This window comes from Thamnophis sirtalis, unplaced genomic scaffold (genome assembly GCF_051295495.1).
Source record: "Thamnophis sirtalis isolate CommonGarterSnake01/CBP01778 unplaced genomic scaffold, rThaSir2_p1.2 scaffold_1, whole genome shotgun sequence".
NCBI classification, from domain to species: Eukaryota; Metazoa; Chordata; class Lepidosauria; order Squamata; family Natricidae; genus Thamnophis; species Thamnophis sirtalis.
The window spans coordinates 148,121,154-148,145,181 of record NW_028261381.1 but is presented as its reverse complement, the minus strand read 5'-3'; the positions used below and the strand labels follow the sequence as shown (position 1 = coordinate 148,145,181).

Sequence of the window (24,028 nt, the reverse complement as noted above, 5' to 3'; positions counted from 1 at the left end):
TTTCTTCCAAGTAATCTTGGATACTGCTTGAATGCCTATGAGTAATTTAAACTTTGTAGGAAGCATGTTATAGAGCTGTAGTTTCCTGATATTCTTCCTTTTGATAGGTCTTTTTGAATTAGATAAGTTTTGCTAGTTATTAACTGGTAGCTGATTTCTCCTTTATGCAATATTTCATTACACTGGTTAGCTATAATTGAATATACGCTAGTCAGATATTTGAGTCAAAAGCCATGCAATTGATTATTTCCAGGATATGTCTAGTTTTTAATAAAGTTCATTCAGTTTTTAACTATTTCTACTGTTACATTAGTTCTTCCATTTGATTTTTACTAAGCTCATCTTCAACCTCTTTTATCATCCAGCATTTGTGTTACAGATTTTTTCTGAGTTTCCATACATCTTTCCAAAAATAGATTGTTTTCTTTTTGTTTTGTTTTCCACTTTTAGAATTTATATTGCCATTTATACTTCGGTAGGATCATATTATCTGATTGAAATAGCTGATTTTGCTTAAACTGGATGATTCATGTCACATAGTGTTCACTTTTTCCAGCTATTGAGGTTATTTGTTGCTAAAGCTTCCAATTTTTGTATTGCCAAGCCAGTATTTTTTTATTGAACTTGTCTTGATCCATACATTCTTCAGCTTTTTCTCTTTTGTATTTTTAAAATTGCTTGCATCTGATTTTAATTTCTTTGTTTTGGCATCTAGCTGGCTCTTTTATATTGGGATTAAATATGATTTTGCTTTTGGTTTTCTAATTTTGACACTCATTTCTTTTGTAACCACATTACTGTATTGTAGGCAAGCTGAACGGTCTGTTCAATAGATGTTACTTTAATCCTTTCCAGTGCCTTATTCACATTTTTTTTAATTTTAGGTACTAGGTCTCTCTGGGCACAACTTTCAATGCGGCAGCCTTTGCCTTTTCATCAGTAATTCTGCATATACCATAATTTTATCTTTTAATTCTTCTTGTCAGAGTAGATTCATATGTTTTGCTGTTTGATTTTGGAATGGAATCTAGATTTGACCTGGGGTTGCAAAATGGGTGCTGGAAACCTGCAAGTGACTATGCCTAGTGAATTGACCACCTTCCGAATAAAGGTTCGATGCTCTACTCTACCATTACATTGTACTGCATGGACTTTTTAGTGCTTAAATGTATTACTATGTGGATGAGAGGGGGGTGTCTCCAAATGTGATACATAAATGGAATAAAAACATCTAACTTTGAATAATTCAGCCGATATTGAGCATGAACCCTTTCACTTACTATGCTTCTCTTTTTGATGCATTTGACTTACTAAAAATCATACTACATTCAATTCTGGCTTTGAGGATTGGCTGGGAATATTTTTATACTTGCAGATTAATTTTTCTTGGTCACAGAGCTTGAAAATTTTGCTATTGGTTTCTTTCCTTTCCTTTCTGCCAGCTCCCAATATTTTGATTTTGACATAATAATACCTTGCATGCTTTAATTTGGGCGCAATTGGACACAGTAGCTTGTATTGAGGATCATTTCATTGTAGTACAACCAATTGAACATTTGTAACCAGATCTAAACTTTGCTATGTTTAGTGTTCTTTTGTTCTTTATATAGTTTCTTTTGTGAAGGATATGAAATATCCATCTATAAATAGTTGCCAAATGGCCTTGCCCAAAGGAATAATATTGCAAACAAAAGGGGCTTGACTGTATAAGGGGCTCTCAGTGTTTGCATGGATAATATTGAACTGGATCCTATCAAGGGGGACAAATGTTGGTTTGTATCTTGCATTCCAGCCTGAGGAAAGACCCCAAAGAAGCCTTGCTCCAGCCTTGTGACCTTTCCTTTTCCAGCAAGTTTTTTAGAATGAAATCACTATTTCTGTGATTCATAAGTCTCCAACTTTTCATTCTCTCTCCCTCCCCAACACCAGAAAGCTTGCAAACAAAAAGAGTGTTTTTACAACTGCTTCCTCCTGATAATTGCTCTCACTCAAGCCAGCCTAGCAATAGCAGATCCCACATTTTCTCTTTGTTCAGTATTTTGGCACCTAAACATTGCCAGATATTACTAGACATGGATTAAATGTTTGTGGTCTGAACTTTTCTTGTTCTTATTTATTAATGGGTCTCTGAATCTCCTTCAAAGGAAGTTGATGACTGATAAGATTTTGCCTTGCCTCCAAAATGTGGAAGCTACTCACTTGGGAGCTGCATTTAGCCTGTACTGTTTTTAATCTCGAGAATGGAGTTAAGCTTTTCCACTTCCATTCAGCCCTTTTGAGTTATTATAATAACTGTGGCCATTTTTGTAGGTTTTTAAAAGTTTATATTTGAACATTTGGTTGTCTTAAGTGTGGTATGACAGGCATAAATTGAAACAGTAAAATATAATGCAAGAAAAGCATAATTATAAATAATGCCAAATCCAGTCTAAACATCTGGCTGACTGTGTGACTAATCATCATCATAAAAAGAATAAAAACAATCATTTTGTGCTCTGTATTTAATCAGCCAGTACTGTGCTAAGCCATTATTCATTCTTAGGGTTTGCATGTGTGCTAAGCAGTCTTTGCTATGGCAAACACCTTTTGAGGTGTTTGAAATGTTTGACTGTAGGATACATATCTTAATACAGAAAAATCTTAAAGTGAATATAAAGAGAAAACCAGATAATTTTTGGGGGGGGCTTAATGAAAAAAGAGACCTGGAGAAAAAATTCAGAACTTTGATGTTATATATGTTGGCCACAGCAAGACTACGTTATGCGCAGAAATGGAAGGTCACCTCGATCCCCATAATGGAGGAATGGCTACTAAAATTGATGGAGTTAGCAGAAACGGCTAAACTGACTTTGATCAAAGAAAAAATATATAAATACTTTTATTTCTACTTGGAAACTGCTTCTGGACTTTGTGCTTGAGGTGGAACAAAGTGAAACTTTGATTTTTGGTTTTACCGATTAGTTAGATTTGTTGTTATAGAAATGGCTAGTTTATACTATTATGCAAAAGTAAAAAGTTGAGGTTTGGTGTTAATGCTTTATTCTATTGCACCAAAGAAAGTTGGAAGTCAATGCTTTTTTTTTCTTTTTCTCCTTTTCTTTCCCTCACTTTTCCCTTCTCTTTTTCCTTCCCTATTTTTTCTACTATTTACTTTTGTATTTTCTTTGTATGCTATATTATAAACTATTAAAAGCTGTTTAAAAGAAAAAAAAATGAAATAGAAATGTTTATCCAACTGTTGATATGCTGAACTCTGCAACTGCTGGAATCTAGGCCTGGAAAGTCTAGGCCTGGGTACAGGTTAATTAAATAAACTATTAAGAAAGTATATATATTAGATGTTTTGAATGTTATGCAACTCAAATGTTTGAGTTAGAAACTGGTCACTTAATAAATATTTAAAATTACAGTGAGCTAGTTTTTACTGGTTTCTGGCAATAAATGCCCATTCAAAAGAATGGATCCACATTTATGACTGCAGTATTTGTTTAATAGCTGCAGGTTTGCTTAATGACCATTGCAAAAATATTATAAAATTGGGTCTGGTTCCATGGTTGCCTCAACTTACAACTGGGATGACTTATGACCTGTAAGTCTTACTACCTAGAAATGACTACCTATATAGATATTAATGCATTTTTATTCCACCCACACTCAACTGAACCCAATGTTTTGTATGCTTTTAGTAGGATAGATTACAGATAGTTCTCAACTTATAACCACAGTTGGTACTGGAATCTCAATTGTTAAGTGCAACAGTCGTTAAGTGGGATGTCCACATGACTATTTTGCTCAATGATTGCAATCCCAGGACTCCCGGTTGAGTTGTTCATTGCCTGGGTTGTTAAGTGGACAGAGTGAAAGAAGGACAGAGGCAAACCCTTTGATAGACTCCAGGAAAACATGCAAGGAGGGAAAATCAAGAACAAAGGCACATAACCTCACACTCACAGCAGGGAAGTTTAAACGTTATGAAGAAAGTATTATTTCACAGAAAAAGGAGTGGAAGCTTGGAAACTGAGTTAGTGGGTCAGTCATCAGTAATTTGAGTTTAAACATGCCTAGAATAAACCCATGTCCATCATCCGACAAAAATTTTAAAAAATAAAAATAAAATATTAAAAAACAATAGATACATAAATTTAAAAGAAAACAAATAATTCAAAGGGCAGATTCGATGGACCACTAGGTTTCCCCCCCCCCCCTGCCATCAGTTTTCTATGTTTCTACGGTATGAAACCTTTTGGTGGGCTCTAGGAATGAAACTGAAGCTTTCAACTTAGTTGAAAAGTTGCCCAACAAAGGATTTAAGCTCCTCTCTCTTCCTTCCGCTTGCAACTTTCCTCATCGATTTTCTAGGAAAGCGAGCAGAAAAGATTGCAAATGGTGATAGCAATAACAATTGCAACAGCATTTAGGCTTATATACCACCCCATAGCACTTTACAGCACTCTCTGGACAGTTTACAATGTATTTGCATATTGATCCCATCTGGGTCCTCACTTACTGATCTCAGAAGGGTGGAAAGCTGAGTCAACCTTGATTACAGGGTGCTTGGCAGCCAGTTTGATCTAGTGGTTAAGGCATCAGGCTAGAAAGCAGCAAACAGAGAGTTCTAGTTCTGCCTTAGGCATGAAAGCCATCTGGGTGGCTTTGGGCCACTCCCTGTTCCTCAGCTCAACTTACCTCACAGAATTGTTGTGTGGGGAAAATAGGAGGAGGATAATGTTTACTGCCTTGGGATACAAATAAAATAAAACTAGTCATACATGGCAAGCCAGTTGCCAAGTGCCCAAAATCTGATCACATGTCCATGGGGTGCATATAAGATATTTTACAATGGCCAGAAGTGCTTTATGGACCATAAGACAGCCTTTCTGGGTCCATCATAACTTTGTGTTGTTGTTAAATGACTAGTTGTAGGGCAAGGACTACCTGTATTTTTAATCTTTTCAGATCTAGTTCCCTCCATTATTTCTGGGGATTGGGGTAAGCTCAAGTAACTTTGTAGTTGAAGAGAAATTTAATGTAGATTTGATCTTGTCAGCAGTTCTTAACTGCTTGTACTGGTTTTTGTACTGGCTTTCTTTTAGCAAAAACTTCCAGCATTAGGACTGAAATTGCCTCCTTATTGCTAAAACATTTAAGATGGAGTATGAGCCTCTTCTAATGAATTCTCATTCATTAGGACCTAGATGCTTGTCAACGAATTACATTCGTAGAGGATGAAAATGAATTATCTGTTCTTTCTGCTGTCTCCATTACTCTATCTATTTTGTTCTAGACATTTTTAAGAAATGTAGGGGATAGTAAATTAATGAAGATTGTCCTCTGATTTTCCTATGAGTGTTGCAAGAGTTAACTACAGATACTCCTTATTTAGTAACTGCCTTGTTTATCAGTAATGTTGATGTAAAAGTAACTTTACTACAGAGGTGGTATTCAGCAGGTTCTGACCAGTTCTGGAGAACCGGTAGCAGAAATTTTGCGTAGTTCGGAGAACCGGTAAATACCACCTCTGACTGACCCCGCCCCTATCTATTCTCTACCTCCCGAGTCCCAGCTGATTGGCAGGGAATGGAAATTTTACAGTATCCTTTCCCTGCCACACCCACCAAGCCACGCCCATCAAGCCACAGACCCGGTAGTACAAAAATTTGAATCCCACCACAATCAAGCCACAATCAAGGTTTCACTTAGAAACAGCTTTAATTAACAACTGAGTTTCCCCCCATCGCCTTGAATAAAGACTATGTTTACTTACTTAACTCTGGTTCTAAGGAAAAGTGATTAAACTATAAAGTACAGTGCTTTGGTTTGTTGCATATGAGTGAATGACTAATTTTTACACCTTCAAAGAACATAAAAACCCAACCTTCTGACTTCAAAATGACAAACTAGACTATAACTCCATTCTGGCTGTTTGCATAACTTCATCCTTTGTTTCAAGGTCCTTCATATTTGGAAACTGGCTTTTACATATACAGATTCTTCTTTATATAGTTTTTCTTTGAAGAGCTAGTAAGAACTGATTGAAGGCTGACAAAATTGTTTCTGACTATTCTGGAACACTTAAAGCCACACCCTCTCCTTTTACTGGTAAAACAGTGGTCTAAGGGTGTGTCTATGTAAAAGATTTGCCTGAAGTTGTATATGCTTATGCAGGCCATCTAAACTTGTGCAGCTTATGTAAGAAGAACCCAAAGAAATAATGCAGCCTCTGTGGTTTTGTTTTTTTATGTTAAGCTAAGTATGATTGACTTACAATACCAGTAGATCTTTGCATTTTACTCTAACACAATATATGCATACTTTTAAAAAGCCTGCATACCACACATTCGTACCGAAACTGCACATCATATTCTTGCAGTGTAGTGTATTTTTATTGACAACTGAACAGTGAATTATGGAGTTTTTTCCTTAAAGCTTACTTCTGTTATGGCAGTAAATAAATCACTATCTGCTTCTGTTTCTTCATCTGCAGTATTAGAAAAATTAAGATTTACTATATAAATTAATCTAAGTATTATTGATTTCTTTAAGGTTTTGCTACTTAAATGATCACGGATACCTCATTTCCACCTAATAAAATACAAAGATTTTGGCAATTTACTGAACTAAATCAAACTAATATTCAGTATGTTGCTTACTCAGCTGAATGATTTACTTACATTTCTTTATTTAGCAAATTTATATGGCTGCCCATTTCAAAGAATGTGACTCTGAGCAGTGTACAGGCAGCAGCAATTAAAAACAATATGACAACTATTCATTAAAATAATGTGACTAAAATAAATATAAACAAAACCCAAAATTGCTGGAGGATAACAACCACGTAGGTACAATATAATGTTGATTAAAAGGAAAATAAGCTTAGTACTTCGTTCCAAAATGCAGCAGTCTGCTTCTGAAATGATTTTGAGAATAAAAATGACTGCAAGTGAACAGATGTGGGCAGAGGAAGAAAGGGCAGAGTTCCCAATGATAATTAAAAATAAAGATACAGTGGAAATGTTGCATGTCCAATGTATAATTGGACATGCTTCCCACTTCTTTTGACAATATTTACTAGATAATGCTGCATGTGTTGAACTAAACGTACATATACAATTTACTAGAACCCTCAGTAGAGACCAGAGTTTGAATTGGAGGTTGGGTTGACAGAGCAAGCTTGATCCTGATTTTGGGGCAACCCATAACTATTTTTATAGAAGGCTTTGAGAAAAATCATGATTTAGTTAAAGATTGGAAAAAGGAAGTTTGGGGTTCTGGATTGTATTAAGATTTATTCTCCATTCCTTGGGACAGTTGCTATCTTAGGCACAGAGGCTGCTAAACTTTGGCAGAGGTTTTGTGCCTCTTAACATTCAGCTCTGTTTTGAAATCTGTATGCATTGTTGGCCAAGATAACCATTTAAACCTTAAGCAAAGTTTATAACATATAAAGCCAAGAACAAAATCCAACTTAAATACTTGTCTGCATCCTCCCTTCCCCCTCTTAAGTCCTCACCATTTCTTTCCTAAGAACTGGAATATTTAGATGTCCTGTTTTGTGTACTTCCAGAATAAAATGTGTTTTTTTGTCTTTTTCTTGTTAACAGTCAAATATTATACATTAGGAATGTGTATGCTCTTAAGTTCCTTAACCTCAGGAATAGACATGCTGCTTGACCTCAGCGACCTCCTTCAGGTAATTGTAACTGATTTTGTTTAAATATTTTGTTAAAACAATAACACATGCCAAAAACTGAAAGCAGAGAGAATATAACAGCAGCTTTATTCCAGCAACTTTTGTTGTCTTTTTCTCCTATTTTGCTGTATTGGTTCATTGAGTGCAATTAGAATCAGGTGTTTGGTATATATCACTCCATTTTACAAACAACAGATCAACAATATAATTGTGATGCTAATAATTAGGCTGCCAATGCTGTGGGCTTTGTACTGTGTTCAGATTTATGTTTATGTATTCTATTTTAAAAACAGATTTAAAAAATACTGGCAAAAGCAGGTGTTCAGTTCTGTAAAGCTGGAGGAAAATTATTTTAGCAGAAATTTCAGAAGTTGGCTTGAAAGAAGAATGCTGGCAAAATTATATATGTATTATTTCTTAAGTAACAATTTCCCAACTTGGGGCTCATCAGATATGTTGGGATGGAAAATCCAAGAATACAGCATCTGGAATATTAAAGATGATTTCCCCCCATATATTATAATGATCAGATGAACTTGTCATCTGCATGAGAATGATTTAACTGAAGTATGCAAGATGAAGCAAAAACCATAAGTTTGAAATGACCATTCTGTTTATTCTATATACATGCTGAGGATTCTTCTTTGCCTCATCCTCATCCTTTAAATAACTGGCATCCTCTGTTCACTTTTTTCTTCCTAGCATTTTCGTGCAAGTGCAGGGTATGCTGTTTTTGGATCAATCAAGTATTGGTTTCTGTTGGTTGAAACAGAAATTAACTGACTGGCTTATCTGACATAATGGGCTGAGAAAGAGTGACTGGTCCAAAGTCACACAGCCAGCTGTCATGCCTAAGGCAGGACTAGAATTCACAATCTCCTGGTTTCTAACCTGGTGCTTTAACCACTAGACCAAATTGACATTCAGTCAATAGGACTCTAAATTTATAATACTTTTAACACATTTCACTTTTTTTTTATAGGGGATGAGCTTTAATTTGACTGAACTCAGAAAAACTTATTTCTATGTATGCATATATATGACTATGCAGCTACATTCTAAAAGTAACTTTAGTTGGCAGTATATGGGGTTTATGTGGAAAGAGTGAAATATCCTTAATGTCTTTGCTTATGATGTAGTATAAGAAATCCTTATTAAATGGATAATTTGCAACATCATTCTTATCTTTATGATATCTGATTTATCTCATATGGTCTTAGGTATATTGGATTAGAGTACATCTCACTTAGCAAGTGCCTTATTTAGCAACCATTCCTGGTTATGATGGTGATGAAAAAGTAACTGCACTAATTCTCACATTTACAACTTTTACAGGTTTGAAAAGCTTCATAACCACAATTGTGGTTTCACTAAGTGACTAGTTAACTTAATAACAGAGTTGCCAGCTCCAATGTGGTTGCTAGACACTGCTAAATTTTATCAAAAGTTTTAAACTTTTCTTTCAAAATGGTTTTCAGCACAGAACTTTATTAATAGCTAATATATAACTACCGTCATGTGTTATAAACTATATATTATTTTTTATCTATTGTGGCCTCTTACAATCATATGATTTTTCTGAAAATAAAATTGAAAACAAACAAACTGAAGATTTGGATACCAAGCTGTCAGTCTTTATAATAGAGAAATGATATATTCTGTATTAGTACATATTATCAAACTACATGCAGGCAGAAAACAAATAAGTATGCAGCTTTACACCAGTTACAAACCCTTATTTTAATGCACATTAATATAATTCATTTGAATTGTCTGTGTTTAAGAAAGAGTTTCTTAAAATTGATATTTAATTTATGAAGAAAATATTAACAGTGGAATTTATTACAAGCTAAATTCCAAAATAATTTCAAAAATTCTTAAAAAGAGCATTTTAGATAATACTTTCCAAAAGCAAATCACAACTCTTTCATATAGTAGTAATGAGGGAATGTTGATTATCGCTACATCTGTTGGGTGTTCCACAGTCAACGATCTTTCCAGAATAATAAAAAAGGACAGCTTTTCTATTTCAGTAAGAAAATCAGCCTTTTCTGATGTGATCATAACCAACAAGTAAGGCACAGTAATCAGACTGGAATTAATTGGAGAATTAACTTTGTGTAAAAGTAATTGTGTATACTGTGCTTCTTGATTTTACGGGGAAATTAGAAGGAAATGAAATCATACATCTACCTTGAAATTGAAGAAAATGGATTATATGGCAGGAGTAGTTAATGGAAAAAATGAGTCAAAACTTTCTGAAAAATGAAGAGACTAAAAGCAAAACTGCACACAAGTCCAACAAAGAAGAAAAATGGAAAATCACAGAAGAAGCTGATATTTAGTGATTTAAAAAAACACACAAATAGGAGACAGAAAGAGGAATAGAAGAAATCTGTATTATTAGCTTAGATTTGTAGAGATAGTATCAAGAAAATTAAAACTCAAAATGATCTGAAATTGGTAAATAAAAAACCGTTTTTTTCAAACATATTGGAAAATAAGAGAGAGAAAGAAACTGAGCTGTTGAGAGAAGATAGCATAAAGGATAATAGATAACAAAGGCAGAATTATTCCATTCCCATTTTGATTAGTCTTCCCTAAGAGGATACCTCTTCCACTGGGTGTTTATGAAAAACAGATTCAAAGAACATAGTTCCAGCTTGAGTCTTGAGAGAAATATAGTCAAAGATCTATTTACTTTGAAAGAGTTTAAATCTCAAGAGATAGATGAATTGCATTCTAGGATACCAAATGAACCCTCTGATGGTCTGACTGAAACTCTATTCTTATCTTTAAAAAGTCCTAAGAGAATGATTGAAGTAATAGATGTCTGGAAGAGATAAATATTCTTTTCTTTAGAAAGAGGAAAAAAAAGAATCTGATCAAATATTAAAGCAATGGTTCTGGAAGCACCTTGAAAACAATGTAGTGATTCCTAAAGTTATCATGAATATGTTAAGAACATGTCATTGTTGGGGCTTTATTTATTTTTTATTTGGGAAACCTGAAGGGGTAGACTAGAGCAGTGTTTTTCAACCTTTTTTGTGCAAAGGCACACTTTTTTCATGAAAAAAATCACGAGGCACACCACCATTAGAAAATGTTACATTTTTTAAACTCTGTGCCTATATTGACTATAGGCGGGTGTTTTTCCCACGGCACACCTTACACTATGTCACGGCACACTAGTGTGCCGCGGCACAGTGATTGAAAAACACTGGACTAGAGCCTTGAGGAAGCTGTTGAATGTTATGCAGAAACAGCTTCCAGAGTCTCTGTGAAGTGGATGATGCTGATGTGTTGGGATTTTGTGATACTAGTTTTATAGAGGCCTCAAAGCCTGGGCATAAGTGGTTTGGGGTGGAGTTGTTGGAGCTGATAGGAGCCATTCTTGGAGAAGGCTGATTTGATGTATCACATGATACAGTTTTTCAGCCCTCGTGGCTCCTCCTGCCACATAATCAGATCCTTGGAGGCCTCATTTACAGATGCTACCAGGTTTCCCTGCAATAAAGCTTACTTCATCCATGATTTCATTGTGAGTGAGAGGGTAGATGTGACATGCATTACCAAGACTTGGATGGGTGTAGAAGGGGATGTTTCCCACTCAGAGTTATAACCATCTGGGATTGTCTTTGGATATCATTTTAGGGCTGTGGAACTGAGGATAAAATGGCTGTTGTCAGGGGAAGGAAACTCGTAGAAGCATTTGTCCCCAGATAATTGAATATGAGATCATGTATGAAGTTGGGCTCAAGAGATTAGTTGGGATTGTTCTGTTCTTTCCTATTTGAGGCTGTGCCTGGGCTGGTGATCAAACTTTCAGATGGTCAGTGACCCAACTCTCACTGGTAGTCACATGATAATAAAGGCCTTGGATTGCTCCTGAATAACCTCTTTCTGTCTGCTGATCCTGTGGTGCCCCTTGTTTACCACAGAACATCTGGAAAAGAAGTGGCAAAAGAGAGAGCTAAAATACCAGTGGAGAAAGACTGAGAGAAAATCTGACTGGATATGTGCACAAACCTAAATTGCTGTGGTGAAAACCACAGCAAAATTTAATTATTTTTTTCCCTCTTACAGTATGCACAGTGTACCATTCAGTTGTCCATTTTAGGCTATTCCTCATTCTTTTAGAAAGGGAGTGGAGCACTTCTATCTTAAGAAATCAATGTTGGATTCAATGGACAGTTTTCATCCAGTTTTCAACCTCTCCATTTTGGGAAGATGGTACAGGATCCTCTAACTCCAGAGGACCCTGGGAGAAATTAACTACCTGTATTTTTTATAGTCCAATTTCAGAATGGAATATAGTGCTGACATGATAATAAGGTTTATGGATTACCTCTGGCAAGATCAAGACAGAGGTGATACAATTCTTCTGATCCTCTTTGACTCATCAACAGTTTTTTATATCATCACTCATGGTATACCCTGAACCAACTTTAGGAATGGAAAGTTGGGCACTCTTTTACCATGGTTTTCTTTCATTTCTCTGAATACTGCATGCTACGCTTGCAGTTTATTGGGTTCCTTAGAGCTTTATGCTCTTTCCCCCTCTCCTACTCAACATCTACATAAAATTGCTAGGAGAGGATATCCAATGGCATATGGTCAAGTATAATCAATGTATTTGTTTTACTATATATCTTGACTTGCTGACCAAGTGATGCTCTAGTGAGCTGTCCTTATGCTTGATGGCTGTTAGGATCTGGTGTGAATAAACAGGTTTGGCTCCCTAACTAGTGTGTCCAATACATGGAATGGAATTATAGAGGTTTTTGTGAATTTAGTTATTTAATTTTTCATGGAAACTCTGTTACTGGTGAATAAATTCTGTCTTGACTTCAAATGAATCATTAAAACATGCCTTTTTAATCTGTCTAAAGTTAATCACTTTAGCCATTAGAGCTTTTGAAGAATGGTGTACAACTATCTTTAAAGCAAAGAAATTTATTCAGTATTACATAACACTCTTTTTATTAAGCACAGCAGGTTCTCCCAAACTTTCCAAAAATGAACTTGATGAATCTAATTGGAATTGTTTGTGACACAGAATTCCTTTAAAATCTAACATCAAGAATTGATCAGGAAGATAATCTATAGGTGGCATCCCAATCCATTACATTTTAATTTTTTTAGGCTGCATTGGCAGAATTGTAAGAACTAGCGGGCTGAAGCTGCTGCTGGATACCATTGGTCTGCATGCACTTGCTGCCTCTTGTGTGCATATCCCAGCCAGGTTGATCACCCCAAAATCTTGTTCCTCAGAAAATAAGCCCTAGTGCTTAATTTGGAGCCCCCCAAAATATAAGACCGCATCTTATTTTTGGGGAAACATGGTATTACCATCTTTGGAGCAATGCCTAATTAGTCATTACTTATCAAAAGTGCAAAATAATCCAGTAATCGTTGAAAATGAAATTTGTTGTTTTATTGTCCATATATCCTAAGGCATATAAATTGATGGAACATATTAAATTGATTCAGTTCCTATTGTTAAGCTGCCAGATTTTTATATTGGAAAACAAGAATGTACCTTTCATTGAATCAGGTATTTAGAAGTAGGGAACTTGCTTTGGCTAAAAAAATAATATGGCAGTGCTTATTTTACTTCCAATATTTTATGATTCATTGCTTGTTCCAATCAATCAATCAATCAATCAATCAATCAATCAATCAATCAATCACAGTATTAGCTAACTAGTTAGTACATAACACCTAATGTCATTATCAGAACATGTGGTACAGTTTTTCCTGGGCTACTTGTTTAAATTGCAGAGAAAAATGTTCTTTTTATGATTACCATTCAGAAATATTGATGTATATTTAGAAAGAAGGTAGCATAGCACTCATCGTAGTTTTATGAGTTTACATATGTAGAATTAAAACAAAGGTAATGGGAAAGCATTCAGACAAGAACTATCTCCCCATCTTTAGTAGTTCAGCTTATCTGAACCACATCCCACCACTTAGTTGTTGCTTGGCTCACTTTCTTTTGAATTATTCGGCCAAGTCCAATGGCCACGTTTCCCAAGAATTTTCCATGGTCCTTGAACTGCAACATTGCTCTACCTCAGTGATTAGAAATAGTTCTAAAAACAGCTGGCAGAAGAAGGGGATGACAATGGTGAAATCAAGCAGGAAGATTCATGGGCAAGGGAGAGGACTGATCAGTGAAGTAGGAAATAAGTTGCAGTGTTTGATCCTGAGGTAGATTGATTCTCCTACATTACCAGGTAGCTCTTGCTTTCTTTATGGATCAGGAACAACTAGCCTAGAGGATGGTACTTTATTGTGATTGTGAGAAGAAAATGCAAACATCAATGGGGATAAAATGGACTAATTACCTGATCAAATATGGAGCTGAGTTTAAAGCAAAATCGGCATTCAGATGATTTGAATTAGCTCACATTGAGCTCTGTTTTAAAAACATGCATTTTTTCAAATGGTGTAACTTTCTTGCCCCTTCCTCTTCCATAATGACTGTGCACCAGTGCACAAAGCAAGGTCCATAAATACATGGATGACAGAGTCTGGTGTGGATGAACTTGACTGGCCTGCACAGAGTCCTGACCTCAACCCGATAGACCACCTTTGGGATGAATTAGAGCGGAGACTGAGAGCCAGGCCTTCTCGTCCAACAACAGTGTGTGATCTCACAAATGCGCTTCTGGAAGAATGGTCAAAAATGCCCATAAACACACACCTAAACCTTATGGATAGCCTTCCCAAAAGAGTTGAAGCAAGCTGTTATGGCTGCAAAGGTTGGGCTGATGTCATATTGAACCCCAAGGATTAGGAATGGGATGTCACATTAAGTTCATACAGTATATGGATAAGGAAGTGCTAGAGCACCAGCCCAGCCATGGGTGATCCCAAAATCTCAGTCTAATTAATACTTGGCTAAGAAATCAGGAGTCTGGTAGTACCTTATCTGACTCACACAAGCATACGCCTTTTAATAACATTGGTTAGTTGGAAAAAATGCTAGTAGAGTCTTGATTTTTTTTGTCATGCCAGACTAACAAAGCGCTCCCTCCTACAATATCTCCTTGGATAAAAATAAAAATCACCAGGAAATACCAGATCTGTGGGATATCACAACATGCTGACTGTGGAATTCTGGGAATTGAAGCCCACACATGTTAAAGTTGCCATGGTTGAAAAATACAGGGATAGACTAAAAAATAAGCACACACATAAACAAGCCAATCTTGAAAGGAGTTGCAAACCATTACCACTTTCCAGCAGAACTACATGGCTTTGTCCATGGAGTAACTAGGAGTCAGATTTTCTAAAGAGACTTTATCTAGTATTGCAGTTCAGCATTGTCAGATAGCTATAATTGGCTGCATTCGTGAATTGGTAGACCTGCCCCACTGATAGCTAGTGGTATCTTTGTTCCCTATGCATTCAAAGGGATGGCTTAGGTTTGCATATACAAGGAGATTACTCCCAAGCCCTTCTGTTTCTGCTAAGTAGAAAATTGTTGATCCTTTTAGAACAAAGGTAGCAGTTGAGAATCAGAGCTGGTCAAAGAAGAGAACATTTTACTCTGAGTAAAGATTTAAATCCATTACAAACTTTATAAAGCCCAGGAAAATAAGTAGGAGAGTTCAGGAATCTGTTTATCTCTAAGGTAAACTAACTACACAGAAAACTGTATGATTTTAATCTATATTTTATTGTATATTGCTAAAGCTTAATACTTTGACCTTGTATTTAAGCTCTGTAATTGCGTGTTTTATTTAACTTGGACCTTCTTTTTTAACATTTTAACATGAAATGTAAATACATAGTAAAATGAATTAAATTTGTTATTATACAGTAGAATTTCCAAATATTTTAAATATACTAATAAACAATAGGACCAAATAATACTTTCTTGTTACAGCAAAATTGCTTCTAAATTAGAAACAGAGCAGCATCTCTTTGTGATCTGCCCATAAGATTTTTCTGTGGAAAGATTCTTTTAAATTGCGAGCTGTGATGTGAACAGCTTTGTATATTTTATTTCTTTTGCTGTTGGATGTTTTGCATGTGGCTAAGTTAAAAGGGATTTTTGCATTCCTACTTTTCTGTTTTTTAAACAAAGGTTGATTTTATTTATCTTTTTGTAAGATTGGTCTGCCTCTCAAAGGGAAGGGGAGAAGAAAGCGATGATTCCATTTATCCATGCTTCAACAGCAGGGGGATAGGCAGAAACACCACAGAGTTTATTTCTTTGTTTTTTATGTTTATTTTGCCATATTGATGATAAAAACCTTCTCTCCCTCATACCCTGTTTTCCTGAAAATAAGACCTCCCCAGATAATAAGCCCAATTGGGCTTCAGAGCTCATGTGCTAAAATAAGCCATCCAGGGAAAATATTGGAACACAGCACCAGCCATGAGGTGACCACGCTTGCCACCTCCTGCACCTCAAAAATAATAAGACCTCCCGAAAATAATGCCAAGCGCTTATTTTGGGGGTCAAAAGAAAATAAGACCCTATCTTATTTTCATGGAAACAAAGTAAGCAGGAATAAGGAGTAGAAAGCCAGGTTACATGCTCCCCAGAAGATAGGGCATAACAAAGCTAAGGTGTGTGGACCCAAAAGACTTTAAAGAGAGGTTTGATACCTTCAGTCTTTTGCTCATAGTGATGGCAAACCTTTTGGGCTCAGTATATGAAAAATTCAGAAACCGTCTGTCTTAACTGCTGGTGTCACCCCCTTTTTTTCTTGTTTCCATCTGGGTTTATTTTCTGTGCCATTTCTATTACTTTCTTTTATTTTTATATTTTTCCTTGTTTTAAAATGTTTTTAGCAATTGGTAAACTTCCCTGAGTGGGGCCATCTAAAATTAATTGTTGTTGTTGTTGTTATTATTAGAGCCAAGGTGGCGCAGTGGTTAAATGCAGCACTGCAGGCTACTGCTAGATCAGCAGTTCAGTGGTTCAAATCTCACCGGCTCAGGGTTGACTCAGCCTTCCATCCTTCCGAGGTGGGTAAAATGAGGACCCAGATTGTTGGGGGCAATATGCTGACTCTCTGTAAACCGCTTAGAGAGGGCTGAAAGCCCTATGAAGCGGTATATAAGTCTACTGCTATTGCTATTGCTATTGCTATTATTATTATTAATTCATTAAACATGAAATTCAGCCAACTGAACATTTGAAAATGTATTACAAATACCAGTGACTGGTGGTAATGGTTGATACGGTTTGCTGCCAGCATCCTAGGTATCAACCAAGTACCTTCTTAAAATATAAGATGTTCCGAGTAGCGCAGTTTTTTGCAATTCCACTGGTGTTATTGCAGGAAGTTGCAGTTTGTTGATGTATCTTGTAAAATTCTTGGACATGGTGCCAAGTGCCCCGATGACAATGGGTATCACTGTTACATGCTTCGTCCATAGCCGTGCAGTTTCGATGGCCAGGTCGCGATATTTCATTATTTTTTCTAGTTCTTTTTCTTCGACTCTGGCATCTCCAGGAACAGCGATATCAATAAACTGTACACTTCAGCCCTCTACAACCATAATATCTGGTATGTTGTGCTCCAAATGATGATCCATTTGTATTTGAAAGTCCCACAAGATCTTCATCTTCTCATTTTCGATAACTTTTTCCACTTTATGTTCCCATGACTTTCTGGATACATATTTTTTACATAATGACCTGTGGATTAATTTAGCAACTCGGTCATGTCTAGCTTTGTTGTTGTTGTTGTTGTAGTTGTTATTAAAACAGACAGGTAGAAATAAATGCAGTTTTGTTTATTCCAGCAAACTGACATTGAGAGGTTTCTCAGTTCTGTAACTGGTTAATTTTATTACCGCTTGTAATCATTGATAGCCTTAATTGCTTTGTTACAATGTTAAATTGGGAGATTTACTAAAAATGGCATCATGCATTTTAATGAGTTTTGAGTTATACACATTTATATAATTTAGATCTGTCACTTTTTATATTGCTTTGTATAATACAATTGAAATATCCTCCTTATTTTTTTAAAAAAACAACTCACTGCATTATAGATTTTTACAAGCGCAGGCTTGCAGATAGAATGTGGTGGTGGGGAGACTCACAACAATCAAACATTGAAGAGTAGAAAATAGTCTCTTTGTGCAGAAACTCTGCTCTAAATTGACAGCTAAGGTTTGAAAAGAGAGAGCTGGAAAATGTATACAATTTTGAAGTGTGGCAGTCTGAATAAAGAGCAATCTAACTGCTCATATTCAGTGGGTTGATTTCCCTTTATGGACAGCTTCTTGATTTAATATAGTGTGAGAACATAATTTATAGTTGTATTAAAGAAATAATTCAAAAGGCTTAACTAACAATGAGGTCAGAGAGCCTCAATACATCTACAAATGCCTCCTTAAGAAACCAGTTTGACCCTCTCAACTGACTATCACTTGTTAATAATTATTCTTCCTCTGAAATATTTATTTTGTCTGCTCCTGAAGGAAACTGTCAGTTTTAATAATATTTGAATGTTATTTAGTTTGTTTTTATTAAAACAATTTAAAAAAGAAAGATGACGCAATAAAGCAGGTGGTACCAAAAAGGTAATAAAGATTCTGTGGGTGTGTGGTATCATTTTGCCTATCAGTTTTATTTGATTGTATTTGTATTTTATGTAATTCATCCAGTAGATTTATTTATTAATTAAAAGTATTTCTGTTTTGTTTTTAGATGCACATGCAAAATCCTTACGTAGTTTACTAAAAGTGCAAAATATTGTAGAATAAACCAAATTAAAAACAGGTCTTGAATAAAACTGTGTAAAAATCATTTATTAAAAGACAGACATTAGGAGTAGTTCATGATTGGGTCAAGCCAAATGTTAAAAAAAAACTGTTTAAAAGGTATCAAAAACACACCAGTGTTGTCTTTTGGTACATATTAGACACTTAATCACATTCTCGCTTTGCTGCAAATGACAATCTTTCATTGGTTACTAGCTGGAATTAAGCCACAAATTACAGTAAATGGTAGATTGGGTTGTTCCTGCCTTCTACTCACTCATCTGGCTGGTTACAATCTGACAGTAGGAGAAAAATAAAGAAGAAGAGTATCTCTGAATTATATAGCCACAGACAATAAAAAAAATAAGTACTATTGAGCCCAGATTTTAATTTAAGTAGCAAAGCCATATAAAATTTGAGGACTATTAATCTTAGCACTGTAGGTAGGTTTAATTTATTTAGCTAGTTATTTATAACTTGCCTTTATTATATTTTATATTTTATGAATAACAAGGCAGCAACCATACTTAATACTCTTTATTTTTCCCACAACAAAATGATGGTGGCCATCTTAGTCTTTTGTTCTACCTTAATGTCCAGATCCAAAATTGCAGTTAGTTATACAAATCTTATTTCAAGATTCTGGACCACCTTAAATTCAAACTGGAAAAGAAGCTGGGGCCATCTTACTCTTTTGCCGAGCAGAAAAAAAAAGGAAGAAGAAGAAAGAAAAAAAAGCAGCAACCCTTCGTATTTCCAGTTTGAATTCCGTTATTATTCTGTTGTTATTCTTTCCCTTACCGGGTCCGGTCTCTTGTAGCTGCTCACAATATATCACTTGAAACAGGCTTGCAATCCGCCAGATTTTGGTATTCTTCTTTGGCTCCTACTTTTCAAAGTTCTGATTTATGGCAATTGGTTAATTAAAACTTCCCACACAGTCAAAGTTAGGTTATCAGTTATCAGTAAGAAGAAGTACTTCTTTTTTTCTGGAGTTAAGATTTATCAATTGGAAGAAGTTCAAACAGAATAAATCTTTCAATGTGTTTGGTTTCTTTTCAAATCCAAAACCAAGTTTAAAATTTATATTTAAGTGGGTTTGTCATTTCTCTGCTTTCTTCTTTCTGTCCAAAATTGTTTCAAGTAAATAACTTTCTTTTTTTGGGGGGGGGGGGGGGGGCTGGTGTTTTACCCCTCCATTTTCTCTTTCTTTCTTTCTTTCTTTCTTTCTTTCTCTCTCTCTCTCTCTCTCTCTCTCTCTCTCTCTCTCTCTCTCTCTCTCTCTCTCTCTCTCTCTCTCTCTCTCTCTCTCTTTCTTTCTTTCTTTCTTTCTTTCTTTCGTGTCCTGACCTGACCATCAATATTATTTATGTTCTTAAGGTTTCTTTGCTTTTTCCAGGTTTGATTTATGGCTGTGGGATAGATAAAGTATCTTACTGGCCTTTCATTTCTTCTGAATCCTCTTGTTCCTTTTGCTTTGACAAGAAGTTCAGCATCTTGTCAGCCATATTTATAGGCTGTCGCCCCGACTCCGATTCAAAAGACAAATCTCCGACCTCGCGAGGGATCTGTTGCCTCTCCCTGGGTCTGATGAGATGCTGTCCTCTTTGCCCTCCCCCTTCAGGGGGGGTTCTGGTCCAAACAGACCTCAGAGTTGGTTTGTCAGATAGGGTTGATGTAAGGCTCTTGAGAGCCCACATCCCCCACATCTGTCCAGCTGAAAAACTTCCTGTTGACTCCCTCCACCATAACTTTTGAAGGAGCTTTACTTACCAAGAAGCTGGTTATCTGTAGTCCGAAAATTCTCCTGGACTCATAGCTCCTGCTGAAGACCAAGATAATGCTGTGGCCAGAAGAAACTTTTGCCTAGCATTGGTTGGTGTACAAATTCCAGTTCCTAGAAGAGGAGGTATGATATGCGTGCCCTTGTCATCCTCCTAAAGCAGGTTTTGCTATCACACCTCCCTTTAGTATAACCTTAATATACGCATCTCCTCTAAAAATCAAACACCAAGTAAATATAAATGAACAATACAAACAATACAATTAGATTGTGTGGAAGGTGACTTCTTGTACTAATGTATAACTGAAAGGTTCTCCATAGCTGCCCAGGATTGTCTGCATTTCCTAAAAGGGAGGTGCACCTCACATATTGGGAAATGCTAAAGGAACTTGCCAAACATGAGACTAATCCAGAGGATCACCTGTAGAATGCAGCTGCCTAACAGATATCCCAGTATTGTCATAGCATTAATTGTCTATTTGTTTAGAGGTGCTAGTAACAATTACTTCTTTATGGCTGACTGTCTAGATTTATGCACATCTGTTGCTCCATGTAGAGTCTGCCCACCCTAACATGATGGGCCAGTGGAGTTCCATCCCCTATAAGGTATGTTGAGAAGAACCTTGAAAGAGAGCATTCTTTGCCAGTGCTCCCCTCCTATGGTACTGGCTGCCTCCAGTATCCTTGAGATAAAATGTTGGTGGAAATTGGATTATTAGGCAGTCAGTTGAGAGAATTGAGATGCTGAGGTTGTAGATATTTGGTCTGTGAGTACAGAATGGTTGATGATGGCTGCTAAAGCTTCTGTTGATTTTCAATTTTTGATATTATGTATGTATGTTTTATATGGTAGTCCTCAACCTATGACCACAATGGAACCCAACATTTCTGTTGCTAAGACAGACATTTATTAAGTGAATTTTACCCCATTTTACAACCTTTCTTGCCACAGTTGTTAAGTGAATCATTACAGGTGTTAAGTTGGTGACATGGTTGTTAAGTGAATCCAGCTTCCCTATTGACTTTGCTTGTCAGAAGTTGGCAAAAGGGGATCACATGACCCTAGAATACTGCAATCATCATAAATATGAATCAGTTGCTAAGCATCTGAATTTTGATCATGTGACTGGGAAGCTGCAATGGTTCTAAGTAGAAAAATGGTCATCAGTGCCGTTGTAACTTTGAATGGTTGAAGACTATCTATATGGTAAATTACTTTTCTAAGCTGCTTAGATTCTTTTTGTTTGAAGTGGTATAAAGTACTTGTAGACTGACAGACAAGTCTTATCCAATCTAATCTCTCAATTTAGCTGTTGAGCTTTTTTCAGCTAAAGATTAGATAAAATGCTTAATAATAATATTTTTTGAATATATGAACTAAGTTTCACTTTGCCATGTCTAACTTAGTAAGTCAATTTAGACGTCATCTGAAATCATGCTAAGAAGTTTAACTATTACTTCTATAAAATATAAATTGAGAAATCAGAGTTTACAATTGGCAAACCAGGATCTGAAATTACAGTGTAGATAACATTGGTACTTTGTGGTTCTCAATAAGGGTGGAGATAGCATCCATGTATGGGTTGACACTGTCCGTACCCTGATTGGACTGAGTCTGATTACTAATTAATTAGCGAGCCTTATAACCCCCTCCTGGTGCAGCTCCACCCAGTTTTTCCGACTCAGTCCACTCTGGGACGAGCGGGTTATCCAACCTTTCCTCTAATAATTGTGAGTTTGAACTTTCTACAAGTGACCTGGCTACTGTGGCTGAAAGTTGGGCCCATGAATACTTCTGGCCGAACCATTCAAGGTCCATAGTTCATACTAAAGGGCTTTGGCCCACAGGCTTGTGTGTATCCTGAATATCTCCTACCCCTGTGACTCTTGTCACATCGTGACTGTCTCCTAAAGGGGAAAAGGAGCGGGTGTTTGATTCCTGGCCTGGATCAGAGCCTCCCTGCGAGGCTTCTCCTTCCAGCCGCGGCTCGCTAAGGGAGCCTGTCATCTCCCCACCACGTGCACCTTCTCCCGTTGCCCGGCCGCACACGTGGGAGCACCCCGCTAATTCCCGAGTGCCAGAGAGAGGTCGGACATGAAACGGGAATCACCCCTTTTTGAGCACCCCTGGGCAAGCTGCCAAGGACCGCGAGGCCTCCACAAGCCTCCGGTCGGCCCAGCCAGGCCCAGATCACCACAAAAAGAGCACAAACGCCATGTTGGCTGTGGGCGGAGCCCAGATCAACTCGCGGCCGCCATTTTAAGAGTTGTGATCGGGATGATTACTTCAATGGCTGACAGCAGCGGACAGGGCCTCATGGCAGGTGCTGTCAGAAGCAATTCTGAGACTGATCACTCCTCACACTGGGGCAAGTGGTGCCCTCCCCTCCCTCATGCTCGTCACCTCAGGCCCCCTCAGGAGGAAAGGCGTCCAGCAAGACCTCCTCCTCTTCGTCTACTAAGGGGTCCAAGACCAAGAAGACATCCAAGTCAAGCTCCAAGACCTCTCATAGGGAGGAGTCGGAGCCTACATAGCAATGCCCAGATAATTTACACCCCCCCAGTGGGCTGCCCTAGTCCCTTGCTACCTTTGCAACTCAAGATCAGCCAGGGGCCTTTTAGCCCGATGCTTCCTATAGATACCTCTGGGCTTTGGGTCAGCGCAATATCCAGACTGCAGAGCAAGCCAGCAGAGGCCACCTTTACCCCAACTGTTGCCAGTCTTAGGCCTGAAGAGCAATGGACCACCATGCCGGCAGTCTAACCAATGCCTAGTGTCCCCTTCAGGAATCCAAGACTTCCTCGCCTAGGCCATCAGACAGGGCATTGCGGCGGGCCTCCAGGAGAGATCACAGGGGGCACAGTTGGGGGGCGCCCGAGCTATGCCATGAGCAGGGGCACCTACAGAGCCACTTGCTCACCTGCCTCTGGCTGAACGTATGCGCAGCTCTTCTCCTGTGTCGGAATAAGGGGAGATGAGAGATGCTGACCTCTCAGGCAAGGACGAACCAGGTCCTGAGAAGACCATGTGTGCAGGCCTCTTCCCCCCGTTCTGTTCAAGCCGTTGTTGACTAAGGCCAAGGCATCCTCAGATGTCGAAATTCCGGCAGTCACCACCGCTGTCCCAGTGCAATCTCCCATCAGCCAAGGTATTGTTTACAGAGCATAAGATAGAGGCTGATACCATACCGTTGCCTCAGTTATTCATCGGCACGGTGCAGAGGCAGTGGGCAACACCAGCATCTGGTCCAGCTCCTTCTGCTAACAACATTCCAATACCACACTGCCCGGGGCACAGGAAGACATCCTTAAGCCTGAGGACAGACGGGCTGACCAAGCAGCAGCCTAGGCAGTGCGGGCCTCCAGGGCTGCGTTCTTCTTTTCCCGCTCCAGACTCTTTTGGCTCCAACAGCTGCAGGAGCGCATCCCAGCAGGTGATTCACGAGCCCATCAGGACTTAAACAAAACAGTTGCAGCTGTACAATTCACCGTGGATGTCACACTGAGTGCTACCAGATTCGCATCCAAGGCCATGGCCTCTTTGATGGCCTCACGAAGGCTTCTGTGGCTCTGCCAATGGCAGTCTAACATCAAGCACAAGTGGCACCTGGCGTCGGAACCATATAAGGGGGAGACCTCTTCGGGGACACGCTTAATCCGTTATTACTCCAGGGAAAAGATAAGCGTAAGATCCTACCCTCTAACCTTAAGAAGGGCTTTGCCCGATCCACACCCTACCCTAGATGCCAACAGTTTAGGGCCCATGATTATGGGGGATCTTTCAGACAATCAGATTATTCCCCATCAGGGTTTCG

General features: G+C 37.7%; 1 protein-coding gene across 3 annotated transcripts in view; it reads left to right on the top strand.

The window, feature by feature from the left end:
- Positions 1-24,028, top strand: part of BRF1 (BRF1 general transcription factor IIIB subunit) — a 209,596-nt gene that overhangs the window by 61,361 nt on the left and 124,207 nt on the right. For all 3 annotated transcript variants that reach the window (XM_087727249.1, XM_087727256.1, XM_087727244.1), the window contains exon 4: positions 7,659-7,690. In XM_087727249.1, coding sequence (XP_087583375.1) covers positions 7,659-7,690 — 32 coding nt within the window. The remainder of the gene's footprint in view (positions 1-7,658; positions 7,691-24,028) is intronic.